Below are 17,027 nucleotides of genomic sequence, written 5' to 3' on the forward strand. Positions count from 1 at the left end.
AAGTATACATGGCGGCGGGGCGTTGTTTCGTGCACCTTGCATTTCTCCCAGGTCAAAATATGAAACCACTTTCTTGCCCTTATTTCGTGCAAGTGAATGATTACTCGCACCCGAAGCAGTGCATGCCAATTAGGCATGAGTAACCTGGCGGGTTGTTTATTTTTAACTTTTTCCATCCTGTACTAACCTTCAGCGGAGGGAAGACGCGGTTTTGCCGAGATTTTCATCTTGTGCGACGTTTCACTTCCCGGTGCCTTCCCGTTTGCCCGGTGAGAGGACAAAATGGTGGCTTGGAAGAGGTCAGGGGACCAAACTTTGAGCAGAAAAAGGTCAATACGAGACTCAGGCGAAATTTTGTTGACACTTTTTCCACCTCTTTTTAAATTTATGGTAGGGAAATTTCACAAAAAATGCTGTACGGAATTTGAAATCCTTTTGGAATGATGTCAAGATTATTTGACTTTATCACCAGGGGGCGGATATGTATTTATGATAAATCGCTGAAATATCATTTAATTTTTAGGAAAAAAATACGCCAAAATTCCATTATTGTTTATTATTTTTAAATAAGATACAATTTTATACCATGTATTTTTACGAAAAAACAATAAAAATAATAATTTACATTTTGCCATTTTATTTTTCAATTTATGATAATGCTCTGAATATATTGTCAATTTTGGTCAGATTTCTTTGAGCAAAAAAAACACATCATCGTTGAAATATTTATACACAAAATAAATACATTTTTGGCAATATATGCAAAAAAGATTTACGTATTATTTTTTCAAATAATAGCGGAAATATTTATAAATAATAATTATTTATAAATTATTAAAAATTATTTATTTTCAGAAATATAATTATTTATAATTTGTTAATAAAATACACTTATTTCTGTACAGAGTAACAATGTCTGTAAAATACATGGTAGTTTTAGATATAATAAACTTCATTAAACTTTTTTTCCTGGTGGAAGTGTCCCCAGGATTGAAGCTACATTTCCACGTTGAACTGTAATGCCGAGTCGCTGGAGGAGAAAAGTTGTGGAGCGTGGTTCTCCAGTCGCGGTAGCGATCCGTTGTCCAATCTCTTTAATGAAGGATAACCCCTCCTGACCCCATGTACCTGTCGTCTCAATTGCAACGGGCATAAAGATGAATCGGTCCAGGAGAAAGGCGTACAATTTTTTCTTTCTATCTTCTGCCTTTGTTGCTGCTGCTCCTTGGTGGCGGACTGTCTCGGGGAGATAACTAGGTGCGAAGGTGTCAGCGCAGGTAAAATCCCACACAAGGGATCTTCCTCTTGCCCACGGAACGAGAGTCATCCCGTCTGGATGCTTTCCGTCTTGGTGTGAACATCCGGGTGGTTCAAGGATGCAGAGAACATCGGCTGATCGAAGCGCCCTCGCGATTACGTCGTTAGCGGCTGCGTGGCGAGACCACCGACCAGCACTTCGTCGACAGAAATATAATTATTATATTTCTGAAATAAATTAACTCTGTACAGAAATAAGTGTATTTTATATTCAAACTAAATTAAAATTTGTTAACAAAAAAAAAAAAAAAAAAAAAAAAAAAAAAAAATATTTCTGAAAACCTAGAAGTATGTAACAATACGTAAAAAATATTTCGAAATTTTAGTAATCTATGCGAGTTGGGGGACACGCTCACAAAGTTTGACCCTTGGTCGTCATCAAATGAAAATAAATACATATCCACCCTCTGTTAATAAATTGACCCTGGCCGGCGTGCATAATAAAAATGTTGTTAGGATACCAAAATCTCACTCAACCGACACAATAATATTCGTCTCGCCAAAAATAATGAAATCGTTTTATCGATCAATCAACCCATCCAAAGGAAAGTTCCGATTCACAAAATCTGGGTGGAGGAACAAGGGTAAACAAAACAAGATAACTGCTAAATAGATAAGCATATCGATTAATTAATATTGTGAATATCAATATTAATTAATGAATATCAATTAATTTCAGTATTAATTATTAAAATTGTGCCCCCTTTAATTCCCCACAGTTCAAGAACGTTAAGTCCATATTGTCCTTCTTTTAATCCATCAATTTCTCCCCTTTAATCCGTCCCCTCCTTCTTTTCTCTGTAAAACATTGCACTCTTCGTCCTCACGTCATGTCTTTTCCCCAAAAAAATCAGCCAGACGACGTCCCCGACGATGAAGAAATCGGCAATGATAACAACGAAGAAGGCGAAAATGAGGACACGATCAAAGAAATTGAATCAATTTTAGCACAATTTGACGCCCAAGAAGAAGAACAAGATGGCGATCAAGTCCCAGCAAATGAAGAAGAACAGGAACAAGAACAAGACATCGTTCCGTACATGTCATCGTTTCAAAACGACCCACAAACTGAAGTTGAAGAGATCCTTGCCCCCGCGAAAGGAAAGAAAACACTGTATTTTAGAAGTCGCAGTAGTTCAAATTCGAGGTAAATAAATAAATATGCACTTTTGAACGTTTTAATTTACGAAAGATTACTCAAAATTCGTCCCGGTGTTTCTGGTGCAAGAAATAACGGGAAGAAAGTGGTTTATTGCAGACAAATATTTTGACCTGCAAGAAATGCGAGGTGCAAGAAACTACGCACCGCCGCAATAAATACTTCCTGCGGCGCGTGGCTAGATGGTACATGTTTCTTGCACTTTTTCCCAGTTTCTTGCATCTCACATTTTTTGCATCGTTTGCTGTGCCCTGCAAGAAATGTAGCAAACCTGCAGAAAATGAAACATTTGCACGTAACCTATTAATACTTCTTCCCATTTTACCCACAGAATTTCATTACAAGAACAACTTGACGACGATCAAGCCTGGACAATTCAGAACGATGTTGAATACAATTCCGACGAGGACAACGAAGCAGAAGACCAGGAAAACGGCGACCACACCGAATTGGCTAAACTCCTCCAGGAAATTTCCAACTTTGAAGAAAACCTTGAAAATCCCGTAATATAAAAAATATTTCCACAAATTTTACAAAAATTTCTCCAAATTCATACCAAAAGCACCCCCACAAATTTATTTTTCAGGCCGATTTACCACCTTACGATCCCGCCTACGACGCTGATTACTTCTACGATTACGATTACACTCTGCAAGACGACGACGATGGCACTTATGTCCGCTACAGTTTCGAAGATAACGTCGAAAATGAAGACGAGGAGGAGGAGGACGAAATTCTCCCCAGAATCGACAGTTCTCAAGCTTTTCTCGACACGGTGATGACAATTCCGGAAGAAGAGGGAGACGACGCGCTGGATAAGGCCGCCCTCATGTCCGACGTGAAGGACTTGTTAGCCTCGTTTTGTCAGGATGAGTCGAGGTGCGTTTAATTAATGTAGGGTTGATGACTTGTCAGAAAAATCGGACAATTTTTAATCATTTCTTGGCTGTGGGAATTTATCTTAAAATTCTGGACGACTATATAATTTGTAGAGGAGGTCGTTACCAATTTTATAAAAATATGTACTCCAGATTTTGACACTTTTTGAAGCAGGAGATCTCAAGTTTAAGAACCCTTCAGAAAAATTGGAACTCCTCGAAACTAGCTCAAAAACCTTTCCGCCATTCCATTAATCAACTCACTGACTACAAATTTGTCGCCCCGAATTTCAAAATAAATTCCCAGAGGCGAAAAATCAATAGAAATCTGTGCTGATTTTAACAATCTTGGTCATGAATCATCGGGTCCTGCGTTAATTAGTCAATTAAATACCGAAGAAGTGTGAAAAAATGATGCGAAATAAAATTTTGCACACATATTATTTCGTAAAAAAATAAATAAATGATTTTTTTATAACTTTGTGACCGCACAGAGTTTGTGACGACGAGGAAACGACGCCTGTCGAGGAGTCGAGCACTCTTCCAGTTCATGACCGGTGTCCATCGATCGAGTCGTTTTTCAAGCAGGAGCGAGGGGCCTCCGTCTTCATTTATTTGGTTCCTGGGCGAAAAATGATGTCGAAACATGTTCCCCTCGACACGACCATCTTTCAACTTAAGGTTTACTCACGATAGGGTGTCAAAAATAGGAAGATTTTGAAAACACGGGTTTTGATTTTTGAAACTTTCATAAAACCGGTTTTAGAATTACTCCAAAATCATTTTTTAAACTAATTTTTGACATCAGTTTTAGACAGAATTTTAAAAATTGAGCAAAAAGTTCAGATAATATTTACAATACAAGTTTTCCAATTTTTCCAAATGTTCATAAAACCAGTTTTCGATTTTCTAAAAAAAAACTGGATTTTGACTCACCATCAGTCGTAGACCGAATTTTAAAAACTTAGTATGTAAACTTCCGATAAAATTTATAACATATCAAAATTTAGCCATATACTTTTAGAAAAATTACTATTAATTCTTCCATAAAAACCAGAAATCGTAAACCGTAGCTCTGAAATTCCAAAATTTGCAAAAGATTCAAAACCTTCAAAATCTTAAAATCTGAAATACCCCTTTTGAACGCCTGCATAGACACATTTTCCACCTTTTTCATAATCTTTTCCGATCTTTTTTGCAGTCATCCGTCTCCCGTTTCTGCAAACTGTCCCCTGAACTCTTAGACTTCCGTCTGAAACACAACCTTCTCTCGAATGCGAAAACTCTCCTCGAGCTGGGCGCCACCCCGCAGAAAAAGATGCGTTTTACCGTCGAGCTGAATAAACGGATGGTCATAGGCGACGTGCTCCCGATCCTGCACGTTCCGGAAATCAGTGACAAACCGGAAACGGAACGGGGCGACACGGTCCAGATGGTGAACGTGGTCGTCAAAGATGGTGACGACCAGGGGGGCGTCGTCACCACGGTTCAGAGAAAAGTGGTCGTCGTCCATCCGAAAGAGAGGAAACCCATGTTGGGCGGGTTCAAGGACAAAAGAACGGCCACCGTGTACCACGACGCGGCCACGATGGTCGCCACGGCAGATTTATTGGAGGGGGAGGAAACAGAAGAGGATGTCAGTGGGGAGGAAACGTGTCGAAAAGTTGACATTTTAAATCAATGTCAGGTCTGGAAGAAGGGGAAGAAACCCAGCACGGCGGAGAGGATGGATAGGTCAGCGAAATTAAATTGACCTATTCAAATATATGTGTTACCGGTGTGCGAAATATGTCCCTCTGCATTTTTCGCGAAAAACCCAACCTCAAAAATGATCTCAAAGATAAAACTAACAATGGAGGTCTCCCAATGTATGCTCTCCGATTTTTGAGCAAATTAGTGTCACTCGATCGCAAATTTGAAATTTGATGAAATTTGCGAAAGACACGATTTCCCAATGGGCATGATTAGCACAGATATTTGCATCCGAGCAGGAGAAAACCGGCCTCAATTTGACAAATTTTACACTTTCCAAATTAACTGCAGATTTTTTCCTCTTGGGATGCAAATATCTCTGCCAAACGTGCCCATTGGGAGATCGCGTCTTTCGCAAATTTCATCCTAATTAAATTTGTGCCTGATTGACACTGTGGAGAGCATACGCTGGGATAACTCCATTATGAGTCGTTAGCTATGCTCCAACTTATCAAAGATCAAAATTTCATATCCCAATTTTACTTCACGTTTTACCACGTCACTTGTGCGATTTTTGACTTTTACCATCTTTTGAGGGGACAAACCTACAGAATTTTGTTTTTGAAATAATCCTAATTTCTGAGTTGATTTCAATTTTTTTAATTCAGAGTCTACTCGAACAATGAAATCACGACGCAAACCCCTCTCTCAACCTGGACACAAGTCGATGTTCCTGGCGTTTACTACTCCAGCGAAGGCAAGGACATCGTCGTCTACTCGAAGCGATACCGAACGTACGAAGAAGTCCAAGCCGAACGGGCCCGCGCGGTCACCACGATTGCGAAATATTGGCGAAAATTGACCGCCAAGAGGAACCGCCAGAGACGATTTGACACCCTCATCGCCCGTGTCGACCACGCCGAAAAGATCCGCAAAGGGAGGCAGGAAGAGAGGAAGCGCATCATGGAGGAAGAATTGCACCGACAACAAAACCCGACCCGACTCGTAATTTACATAATTATATAATTAATTAACTAAAGACTCGATGACTTATCGTCAAAATCAGCACATTTTTAACCGTTTCTCCGCTCTGGGAACTTATTTTAAAATTCTGCACGACATATTTGTAGTCAGTGAGTTGATTGATGGAATGGCGTTGAGTTTTTTGAGCCAGTTTCGACGAGTTCCAATTTTTCTGAAGGCTTCCTAAACTTTACTACTTCAAAAAGTGTCAAAATCTGGAGTGCGTATTTTTTAAAAAATTGGGAACAACCTGCTCTACAAATTCATCGTCCAGAATTTTAAAATAAATTCCCAGAGCGGAGAAATGATTAATGAAAATGAAAAATGATTATTGATTCAGACGATTTTGGTTACGAGTCATCAAGTCCTACATTAATTAAATATCCAATTAAATTACTAATTATGATTAAAATTCAGCTCGACCTTGAACTCCTTTACCGAGAAATCAACAACTGGCGAGAAGAGCAGGAAACCTACATCTTAAAGAACCGCTGGGGTCCGGAGCGCAAAGCCGCGTTGGCCACGCTCGCAGAAATGGAGTCGGATCTCCTCCTGGAATTAGAGCGGACGAAGCGCAACATCATCACGAGAGGAAGAAATAGATTTATGCATGGCCAGTTTAAACAGGTTTTTCTCGCGCAAGCTTTAATTATCTTGTGAATTGGGCAGTTAATTAATTATTTAATTTGGGGTAGATGTGCCTCCCGAGACGTTGGTTTAACCCGAAATCGTCCTGTTTCCTGTCCTTCGACACCGAGGTAAATTTACGACACAAAATTTCGTGGGTTCGATTTCTGCTTTATTCCCGGAAAAATGGACCCTAAGAATGCTGGAAAATTCCCGAGAACTTTCAAAATTTCCGGGAATTTTCGAACAATTTGGAAAATTAAGAGGGTGACGAATGCCGGGAAAAGGAGCTACTAAATAATAATAACCTTTCGGGATTCCCTTCCCCCAATTTTCCGAAAAACCCGAAATCGAACTTGAACTTCAAACATGCTGCAAAATTCCAACTTGAATTTGACCTGTATTTTCTTAGGGGCGAGTCAAATGCCGGAAATTGCACGATATATATAAAGCTTTGCTCCAACGCGTCGAACCCACGGAGGAAGGACATCGAAGGAGATTAGACTTGATCAAAGGCGTTCATAAGCTGGTACATAAAGAATTAAATTATGTTGAAATTAATTATGTACATACTTTAACATGGGACTCGACGATTCATCATCGCCAAAATCGTAAAAATCAGCACATTTTTAATCATTTCTCGCCTCTGGGAACTTATTTTAAAATTCTGGACGACGAATTTGTAGTCAGTGAGTTGATTAATGGAATGACGCTGAGTTTTTTACGCAAATTTCGACGAGCTCCAATTTTTCTGAAGGCTTCTTAAATTTAAGATCTCCAAAAATTGTCAAAATATGGAGTGTATGTATTTTAAAAAGTGACAACTCCCTGCTCTACAAATTTGTCGTCTAGAATTCTAAACTAAATTCCCAGGACCAAGAAATGATTACAAATGACAAATGTGTTAATTAATTTGCACGATTTTCGCGATGATTCACCGAGTACTGCTTTAATTGACATCGATCCCTCGTCTCCAGCTCATGATCCAAACTGACACCATGAAGCGTGCCCAAATCCCGTTAGCGGACATGTTGACGGAGCTCTTCTCCAGAGAAATTAAGTTTATGAACACTCCTGGAGTCAATAAGCTCCTCTCCGGAATTCGGAAGAGGTAAATTAATCGCTTATCGCTTAAATTAAAAGATATCAGGGTTATCATCTGAGATCATTTTTTAACAGGGTGGCCAATACGTTCTTCTATTTGTGTATGGATCCCGCATTTAACGATGACGCCCAAAGAGTTGATAAGGTATTTACAGATAATTGTCCCGACTATAAATGAGATTGGTTATTTAATTAGCATATGTAGGACTGGATGACTTATCGCCAAAATCAGCACTTTTTAATCATTTCTTCGCTCTGGGAATTTATTTTAAAATTCTGGACGACAAATTTGCAGTCAGTGAGTTGATTGATTGAATGACGTCGAGTTTTTTTTAATCAGTTTCGATAAGTTTCAAATTTTCTGAAGGCTTCTTAAACTTGAGATCTCCTCCTTCAAAAAGTGTCGAAATCTGGAGTGTATATTTCTAAAAAAAAAATTGGGAACGACATGCTCTACAAATTTGTTGTTCAGAATTTTAAAATAAATTCCCAGAGCCGAGAAATGATTACAAATGTGCTGATTTTGACAATAAGTCATCGAGCCCTACCTTAACTCGGTTTTCAAAACGGCAGATTCCGTGGGACTCTGTAAAACTGAAGAAGGACATGATTCAGTGTAAAGGATGTAGGAAAATCCAGTACAAAGACGACTTCATAATTGAGAAAGGTACTTATTTTTTAGTAAATGAAATTCTTACTGGGGAAATAAATTCACTCGGACGTTTGTAACGTAGTAAATTATCAAACTGTGATTTTGCGAGGATTGCAAAAGTCTTAGAAATAATTAGATGTAGCAAAAAGAAAATCTGGAAATATTACAATGTTATGTAGTTTATTGAGAAATACTTATTTTGGCGTCAAAATTACCACATTTTATTAAATTGATTTTTTCTTAAGGAAATTAATTAACTCTGATATTTGTAACGTAGTAAACTGTGATTTTGCGAGGTTTGCAAAAATCTTTAGAAATAATTAGCTATGGGAAAAATCAAATCTGATCGTGTTATGTTTGTGCAATTTATTGAGAAATATTTAGTTTTGGCGTCAAAATTCTCACATTTTAGGAGATCAAAGTATTATTGCGGAAATTAATTAACTCGGATATTTGTAACATAATAAATTATTAAACTGTGATTTTGCGAGGTTTACAAAAATCTTGGAAATAATCAGATTCCAATCTGCAAAAAATCTGATAGGCTTATGATGACGCATAATGTAGGAGAGAATAGTGGAATTTGGTGGTTGCAAAAGAGAGCAAGGATAGGAAGCAGGGCGGTTAGCCTAGTGGTAAGGTGTTCTCCCGGCATGAGAAAGACACTAGGTTCGATTCCTCGTACCACATTTCCTTCTTATTTTTGCTCTCAACGCGTATGCAATCCTCCGAAAATCCCACAATAATCTATTGAGAAATTTTTCTTCGGCGTCAAAATTCTCATATTTAGTAAATAAAAAAGTATTATTAGGGAAATTCACTCCGACGTTTGTAACGCAGTAAATTGTTAACCTTTGATTTTGCGAGGTTTGCAAAAGTCTTAGAAATATTAGAAATAATCAGATATTGCAAAAAAGCAACCTGGAACTATTGGATTGTTATGCAATTTATTGAGAAATATTAATTTCGGCGTCAAAATTCTCAAGTTTTAGTAAATCAAATTTTTATTGGGGAAATTAATTAAGTCGGATATTTGTAACGCAGTAAACTGCGATTTTACGAGGTTTGCAATAATCCTACAAATCAAATAACCGAGGTCAGTAAATCCATTGGATCTGGTAGGCTTTGATCTTCATTTAATTTATTGCAGATATATATTTTTGGCCTTAAAATTATTTTTTCCTGACAGTTCAGTAAATTTATGCACAAACAGTTATAAAGTGTATCATTTTTTGAAACTTATTTTACAAAAGTTACACAAAATGAAGAAACCTAAAGACAGTGATCGAATTTCATGAGCAACTTTAGAGCCAAAATAAATGATATCTGCAAAATGTCCCATTTCTGAAATGTGTTTTAAAATTTTCTGCACATTCTGACGATTGAATTTAACTTTAAACAAAAAATGGGACATTTTGCAGTCATCACTTATTTTAGGGCTAACCACCACCACTTTTGCCATACTATCCCATGCATTTTAATTTATTGCATTGTGCATCGTTGTTAGAGGTAACTAAACGGAGTTGTATTTTCATATTTCTGCATTATTATTATTTGAAAATAAAAAAAAAACTCGATCGATCTTTCCACAAATCCTGCTGATTTTTTTTCAATCATGCCACACACTACCTGTTTTTTGGAGGACTGTCACAGACGGATTAAGTCAAATCAGAAACGCCATCGACTTGGAGCTCCTGCACTTTGGCCCTTGTACAGTCGACTTTTTGAAAATTCGGAGCAGGCGCACAAAACTGAGGTCATTTGCGAAGCATGCCACGTCAAGGTACAATCAATATTTAATTTAGTTTAGTAATATTTATATTTAATTTCCACCTTTTATGCAGATTCGCTCACAACTGAAAGATGAAGCGACGAAGCACTTCCGACGGTCAAAACCTCAAGTAATGGACGAGGGTGTCATTCTACCTGGCCGAACCAGGTTAAATATGAGAAGAGAAGAGAATGATGTTCGTGGCGCTGAGGAGGAAGATCGTCGTGGCGATGATGAAGACGGTGATCGTGGCGCTGAGGAGGAAGATCGTCGTGGCGGTGATGCAGACGCTGCAATTGGCGCTGAGGAGGAAGATCGTCGTGGCGGTGATGAAGACGGTGATCGTGGCGCTGAGGAGGAAGATCGTAGTGATGAAGATAGTTCTCGTGGAACTGAGAAAGATGATTGTCGGGGTTGTGAAGATGGAGGTGACGACGACTATTTTTGTGGGGCTCACGACGACTATGCTGGGGGAGAAGAGATTGACCGCTTCGAGTATGGATTATTGGAGATGGAGCTAAACGACTTTCGTTTAGACGGTGAGTCCAGCATGTTAAATTATGACAATAATATCGTAATTACCTTATCATTTACCAGGTGGACAAGATATTGATACTGCACTCGACGATGGCGCAATTTCTCAATGGCACGACAAGGATTCAATGGCTATATCCATAAGTAGCAGAAGCGAAATCGAATCACAATGGAGCACTCAGGGAACTATTATCACGATGACCACTACCGGAAATGACTCACAGGCGTCAGCTCTTTCTTCTCAGGCCCACGGATCATGCATCTCTCAAATATCGATGTCAAGCTCAACGTCTACCAAATCCCGGCGACTACCAACTATCGACTCTGTTGGATCCACGCAGAAGCGATGCTTTATATGTAATAACCCTTCTGGAAGAAAGCGAATTCCGAAATCCGCCATCACTCAAGTTTGGACCGAGAAAGAAATATTCATACCACATGACAATCGCTGCTGCGCTATGCACCTCGAGAGACAATTGTTCACTGATGAGGCGATAGAGTTGATCATCCCAACTAAACATGGTGTCTTGATGTCGGATGAAGAGCTTGCACAGTGGATTTTGGATCTCAGCAGCAATAAAAACAAGTTAGGTGCTCGAAGACGTCGTTATAATTTCGACGATCCAACTGACGTGGAGAAGGACGATTACCCAAATCTTGTCGGATTCTCGAAAATTCAGTTCAACTCGCTGCTGACAGAAATATCCGGTCATGTACATAACAGTGTCAACAGAAGTGTCCGAAACGCGTTGGCCATCTTCCTTATGCTGCTTCGCCACAACTTGTCTCAGGTATTAATATTTAAGATTTATTCTTACCGCAAAATTCATTAGAATGAATACTTAATGCTGAAATACTCTTGTATGCAGAAAGTGCTGGGCAGTCTTTTTGGAAGCAATCATGCGTAAGTGAGACCATTGATGCAGTCGCTACAGCGCTAGACAACCATTTTGTCAAGAAATACCTCGGATTTGAACACTTGTCCCGTGAAGCAGCCCTTCGTGACCACTCTCGTCCCATATACTCGAAGCTATTTAAAGAAGAAGACCCAACTAAGCTGTTTCTTATCATGGATGGAACCTATATTTATATTGAAAAGCCGGCCGATTTTCACCTGCAGAAACTAACTTATTCTGGGCAGAAAAAACGCAATTTGATCAAACCATTCATGATAGTTCTTCCGTCAGGGTATATCTTGGCTGCGTGTGGTCCTTATTATGCAAATGGTAAGTGTATTTTAGCGGCAAAGCTGGAAGATGTAGCAAAATGTATAATCCATTGCAAGTTATATAATTGTCAAATAATCCTTAATTTTTAATTTCAGGTGCGAATAACGACGCTGGGATCTTAAAATCCGTCTTGTCGGAGCTGCCACCTGATTCACCTTACTTGAAACCGGGCGATCACCACATTCTGGACAGGGGATTCAGAGACGTGATTCAGACTCTTCTTCGCCTTGGACACCTCACACATATGCCGGAACTACTAGACACCGATGATAAACAATTCACCACTTCGCAAGGAAATGAGTCAAGACGGGTCACGTTGGTCAGATGGTTGGTGGAGACAGTAAATGGAAGAATCAAGAAAAAGTTCAAATTATTTCGAGAGACGGTTCCAGGAGGTAAGTCTATGTAATAATTTATGCGTACCAATGTCAATGTATGTTGGTACAAGTTTTAAAGTTATTACACTGTGCGATTAATTGCAGGATACCTTGAGAAGCTGCCCATGTTCTTCAGAATTGGTTGCGCCCTTATTAACTGTTTCTGCCCTCCTCTCTCCACCCACTCACCCAAGCATGATAAGATAGCCGAACGAGCATTGGAACTTGCTGACCAGGAGAATTTACTACAAAAGCGAGTGGAGGACGAGAAGATGGATCGCCGGACTAAGGAATGGAAGACAGCCTCGCTGAAAGAATTTCCAAAATTCCCGAAGCTTTCCGTTGACGATTTAGAGGACATTACCCTTGGAGTGTATCAGATTGGATTGGCCAAGAGATACGCTAATCTGCACATGAAAAATTCTCCAATCTTTGAAATTAAACTGAATTCAGAATTTCCCAACATCGTGCGAGCCAAGATTGAATCAAGATTTACAGCCAACAAGGCCCACGATCTATGGATCGAATATTCTTCGGACCCAGAAGTTAAAGGTGCTGACGCCATAAGAGGTTTCTATTGTAAATGTAAACAAGGCGCTCGGACAATGGGCTGTTGTGCACATATTTCCACGGTAAGTTAAAATTATTTTATATAAAAAACCTCAACTTTATAAAATATAAATAAATGCTATTTTTGTGTTATTATTAAAGGTGCTGTGGTACTTGGGTTATCAAAGGTACCAAAACCCAGTTACAATTAACGTGCGGAAACGGAAGCTGGAAATTATCAACGCGGGGCGTTCCAAGGAAGTGGTGGCGGAGAACTAAGACGAAGATTTTGGTTATACTATTTTTAGTTAAGGTTATGCATGCACGTCAAATCTGGTAATGATTAACAATTTTAGTTCATTTGTAAAGTACGAGAGAATTTGGGAAAGCCCATGTGTACTATGATTGATTTCGTAGTTGGCAAATCCCAAACGTACTTGCAAATGCATGGAGGGTGATTAAAATTAATATTAATATTTTATATTATTTTTTCAGGTTTCAAGGTTCAACAGTTTCGAGTTACAATCTTTCTGTGATTTATGCATCTCCATAAATATGTATATACTATCTGTGTGTATAATATCTGTGTTATATGTACAAATTATATTGTATACAATTATAAATATGATCCTTAACATTCAAGTAAACGTCGTTATGAAATTAAGTTAACATCGGCTTTTGACATCTCGCTTCCAATATCTTCAAATATGTACGTATTACTCCTTCGCTTAATATTCCAAAATGTGCATCACTTGTTACCACACAACTAAAAATAATTATTAATATCTTATCTAATAAGGGGGCCCAGCATCTTGCATTATAATAAATGAAAAACAATGCAAATGGGCCACGGTTACCGTCAAATTCGATCACTGTCTTTCATTTCCTTCGTAATCTTTGTAAATTTATGGATTACAAAGTTTCAAATAATTGTACAATAGGTTTGTAGCCTGAATTTGCCTCGTTAACTCGCGAATTACAAAGTTTCGCGTGAATTTAATGAAACTAAATGAATATTTTGTTCCTTTTTTCAGGGACGAAATTGACGCAGCGCTGCAGAACGTGCGTTGGGCTCTACCGCACCGCAATTCTCCGCATTGACCTCAATTTGTACCGGCAAATGTTGGACGAGCTGAGACGCGACGAGTTTCAGGCTGGCGTCCCCAACTCGATGTCATACCTTATCGACGTATGTGCACAGACTTATCATACGACTTGATAATCAAGATCGTCAAAATCAGGACATTTTTAATTATTTCTCCCTCTCTGGGGATTTATTTTAAAATTCTGGACGACTAATTTGCCGTAAGTGAGTTGATTAATGGAATGGCGATGAGTTTTTTGAGCCAGTTTCGACGAGTTTCAATTTTTCTGAAGGCTTTCTAAACTTGAGATCTCCTCCTTCAAAAAGGGACAAAATCTGGAGTGTATATTTCTAAAAAAAATTAGGCTCTACAGTGTTGACACCTCGCCTGATCGTTTTTCAGCACATCGTAATCACTTCTGTGGGAATTTATTTGAAAATTCTGGACGAAAATTTGTTTAACAGGTCGTTCCCAAGTTGTTGAAAATATACACTCCAGATTTTGACACTTTTTGAAGAGGAGATCTCAAGTGTAAAAATTCTTCAGAAAAATTGGAACTCGTCGAAACTGGCCCAAAAAACTCGACGCCACTCCATCAATCAACTCACCGACTACAAATGCGTCGGTCAAAATTTTAAAATAGATTCCCAGAGGCGAGAAATATCTTAAAATGTGCCGATTTTGGCGATGAGTCATCGATTCTTCTTCGTTAACTAACTGAAAAGAGGTCATGACCTAATAAATACTTGAAATCATCTAGGCATTCGACATGCGCGTCCTTGTCGAGCACATTTGGCACTCACAATCCGCCCTGTCCGGAAGTGCGAACCGGTACATGTTGCGCCTGTGTCGCTGGAAGCGAGAATTCCCGTGGTCGCCTTGGAACACGGTCCTCCTCACGGAGGAGGAAGCCATAGCGCATCTCCACCTTGAAGAGATGGAGTCGGTAAGTGATTTAGTAATTAATCGATAATTAATTAATTGACAAGGATGGGCGAGTTTTTGATGGATTACGGACTAATTAATTTGACAGTGACTTTTGTGGGGTTATTTTACTTGCCAAGCTGAATAAAATGCATGGAGGATTGGATTAGAGATTAATTTAACAGATGAATATAGCAGATTACGGATTACAGTAATCTATATAATTGTGAATTATAGGACACTTCGTGGTATTACGGATTATTTAAAATTTTAGGGTTTTATGGGATTACTGAATACAGATTATGATTAAAAAATCATGAAATTATGGATTACGAACAATCAATAAATTTTATATTTCATGGGGTTACTAATTACGGATTATGTTTTTAAAAGTATGGGATTACTGATTACGGTTCATTAAAAAAATGTGAAATTATGGATTATTTACTATTTTTTACTGTTACGAATTAATCAGATACGTCAATCTGATTAAACTAATTGCCCACTCTTGTCAATTATTTAAATAAGTGGTGATTTTCCACATTAAAAATTATGTCCTTATTTATTCAGGCTTATCGACCCTCCTTGATGCACAAAGTTAAAGTGAAACATGCCACTGCGAAAATCTATTTTCAAGGCTTGGCGAAATTTGCGCTTCGACTGGACGACCGTGTCGCCGAGTCGTGTCAGAAGATTAAGGAATCCGAAAAAAGAGCACTTTCTTCGATTAAACGGTTGAAAAAGAGGGTCAACTATGTCGGACTTTTCCATCAAACCATGCTCGCCAGAGGGGGAGGAGGAGGAGGAACAAGCATTAGTGCAGGAGGACATGTCATGGCTTAACTGTAATTAAGAAATAATTAGTAAAATGTAGGCAGCATGTCATGATTAGGTAAAAAAACGTATGTATAATATGGTGAGAAAAATAATGATAATAAACTCCGGAGAATCACGAAATGGTCGTACATATGTACGCATTTTTGGAAATAATTACTAATTTAGCATCAAAATTCGTAATCCAAATTTTACAAATTTTAATTCCCATTTCATTAGCTTATATAATAAATTGATAACCTGTGTAGCGTCGCATAAATCATCAAGTGGTCATATACTTTGGAAATAATTATTTATTAAGATTCGGAAATTTAGAGGTCCAAATTTTTGTAAATTTTAATTCCCATTTCATCTTCTTATGTAGCGAAACCTAGCGTCGAATAAAGGAACAAGAATTAGTGCTGGAGGACATGGCTTAACTTAACTATAATTAAACAGGATAATTAGTAAAATGTAGGTAGCATGTCATCATGATTAGGTAAAAAAATGTATGAAATGGTGAGAAAAATAATGATAATAAACTCTGTAGAATCACGAAATGGTCATATTTTTGGACATAATTATTCAACGGTGATTCAACACCAAAATCAACACATTTTTAATACTTTCTCTCCTCTGGGAATTTATTTTAAAATTCTGGACGACAAATTTGTAGTCAGTGAGTTGATTAATGGAATGGCGTTGAGTTTTTTGAGCCAGTTTCGACGAGTTCCAATATTTCTGAAGGCTTCTTAAACTTGAGATCTCATCCTTCAAAAAGGGTCAAAATCTGGAGTGTACATTTTTAAAATTGGGAACTCCTTGCTTTATAAATTTGTCGTCCAGAATTTTAAATAAATTCCCACAGGCGAGAAATGATCCATTTGGCGATGACGCATCGAGTCCTATTTTAATTACAATTTGACAAGTAAAATTAAATTCCTTCCAAAAATTTCCAGATTTTGAAATGCTATTAACTCACATTTAATATCTAGGTAACTTGTGCTTTAATAAAAATCACGTGTTCCAAATTATGCCAAATTTTGCTTTCGAAATTAGTACGTTTTGCAAATATTTTTTTTTTGCATAAAATGGACATTATTTCCGCCCTTATTGCGTCATTCGTAATTTTAACTTTCCTCTCAACTTTGACATTAACCCCAGCACACAGGGACAAACATGGCATCAGGTTTTTCAGCCTAGCGTGGCGCTTCGTCTGCGCGACCATTTTTCAGACCATTGTTTGGGTGGTGCACTTCAAAATGGTGCCAATTTTAGATCGCTGGGCGTCCC

The 17,027-nt window shown here is 38.3% G+C and overlaps 2 protein-coding genes across 2 annotated transcripts; both read left to right on the plus strand.

The window, feature by feature from the left end:
- Positions 1–1,756: 1,756 nt before the first annotated feature.
- Positions 1,757–16,271, plus strand: LOC118433402 (IQ and ubiquitin-like domain-containing protein). The gene is made up of 16 exons (XM_035845319.1): positions 1,757–1,901; positions 2,037–2,464; positions 2,808–2,979; positions 3,063–3,355; positions 3,849–4,035; positions 4,556–5,088; positions 5,715–6,051; positions 6,487–6,696; positions 6,765–6,827; positions 7,109–7,225; positions 7,674–7,807; positions 7,876–7,945; positions 8,374–8,467; positions 13,947–14,101; positions 14,758–14,943; positions 15,492–16,271. The coding sequence occupies exons 2-16, from the start codon at positions 2,148–2,150 to the stop codon at positions 15,762–15,764; spliced, it is 3,141 nt and encodes a 1,046-aa protein (XP_035701212.1). The 5' UTR covers positions 1,757–1,901; positions 2,037–2,147; the 3' UTR covers positions 15,765–16,271.
- On the plus strand, positions 12,279–13,457 carry LOC118433403. Its single transcript, XM_035845320.1, has 2 exons — positions 12,279–12,995; positions 13,075–13,457. The coding sequence occupies exons 1-2, from the start codon at positions 12,489–12,491 to the stop codon at positions 13,189–13,191; spliced, it is 624 nt and encodes a 207-aa protein (XP_035701213.1). The 5' UTR covers positions 12,279–12,488; the 3' UTR covers positions 13,192–13,457.
- Positions 16,272–17,027: the final 756 nt, after the last annotated feature.

Source organism: Folsomia candida, unplaced genomic scaffold (genome assembly GCF_002217175.1).
Source record: "Folsomia candida strain VU population unplaced genomic scaffold, ASM221717v1 Fcan01_Sc050, whole genome shotgun sequence".
In the NCBI taxonomy this organism is placed as follows: domain Eukaryota; kingdom Metazoa; phylum Arthropoda; class Collembola; order Entomobryomorpha; family Isotomidae; genus Folsomia; species Folsomia candida.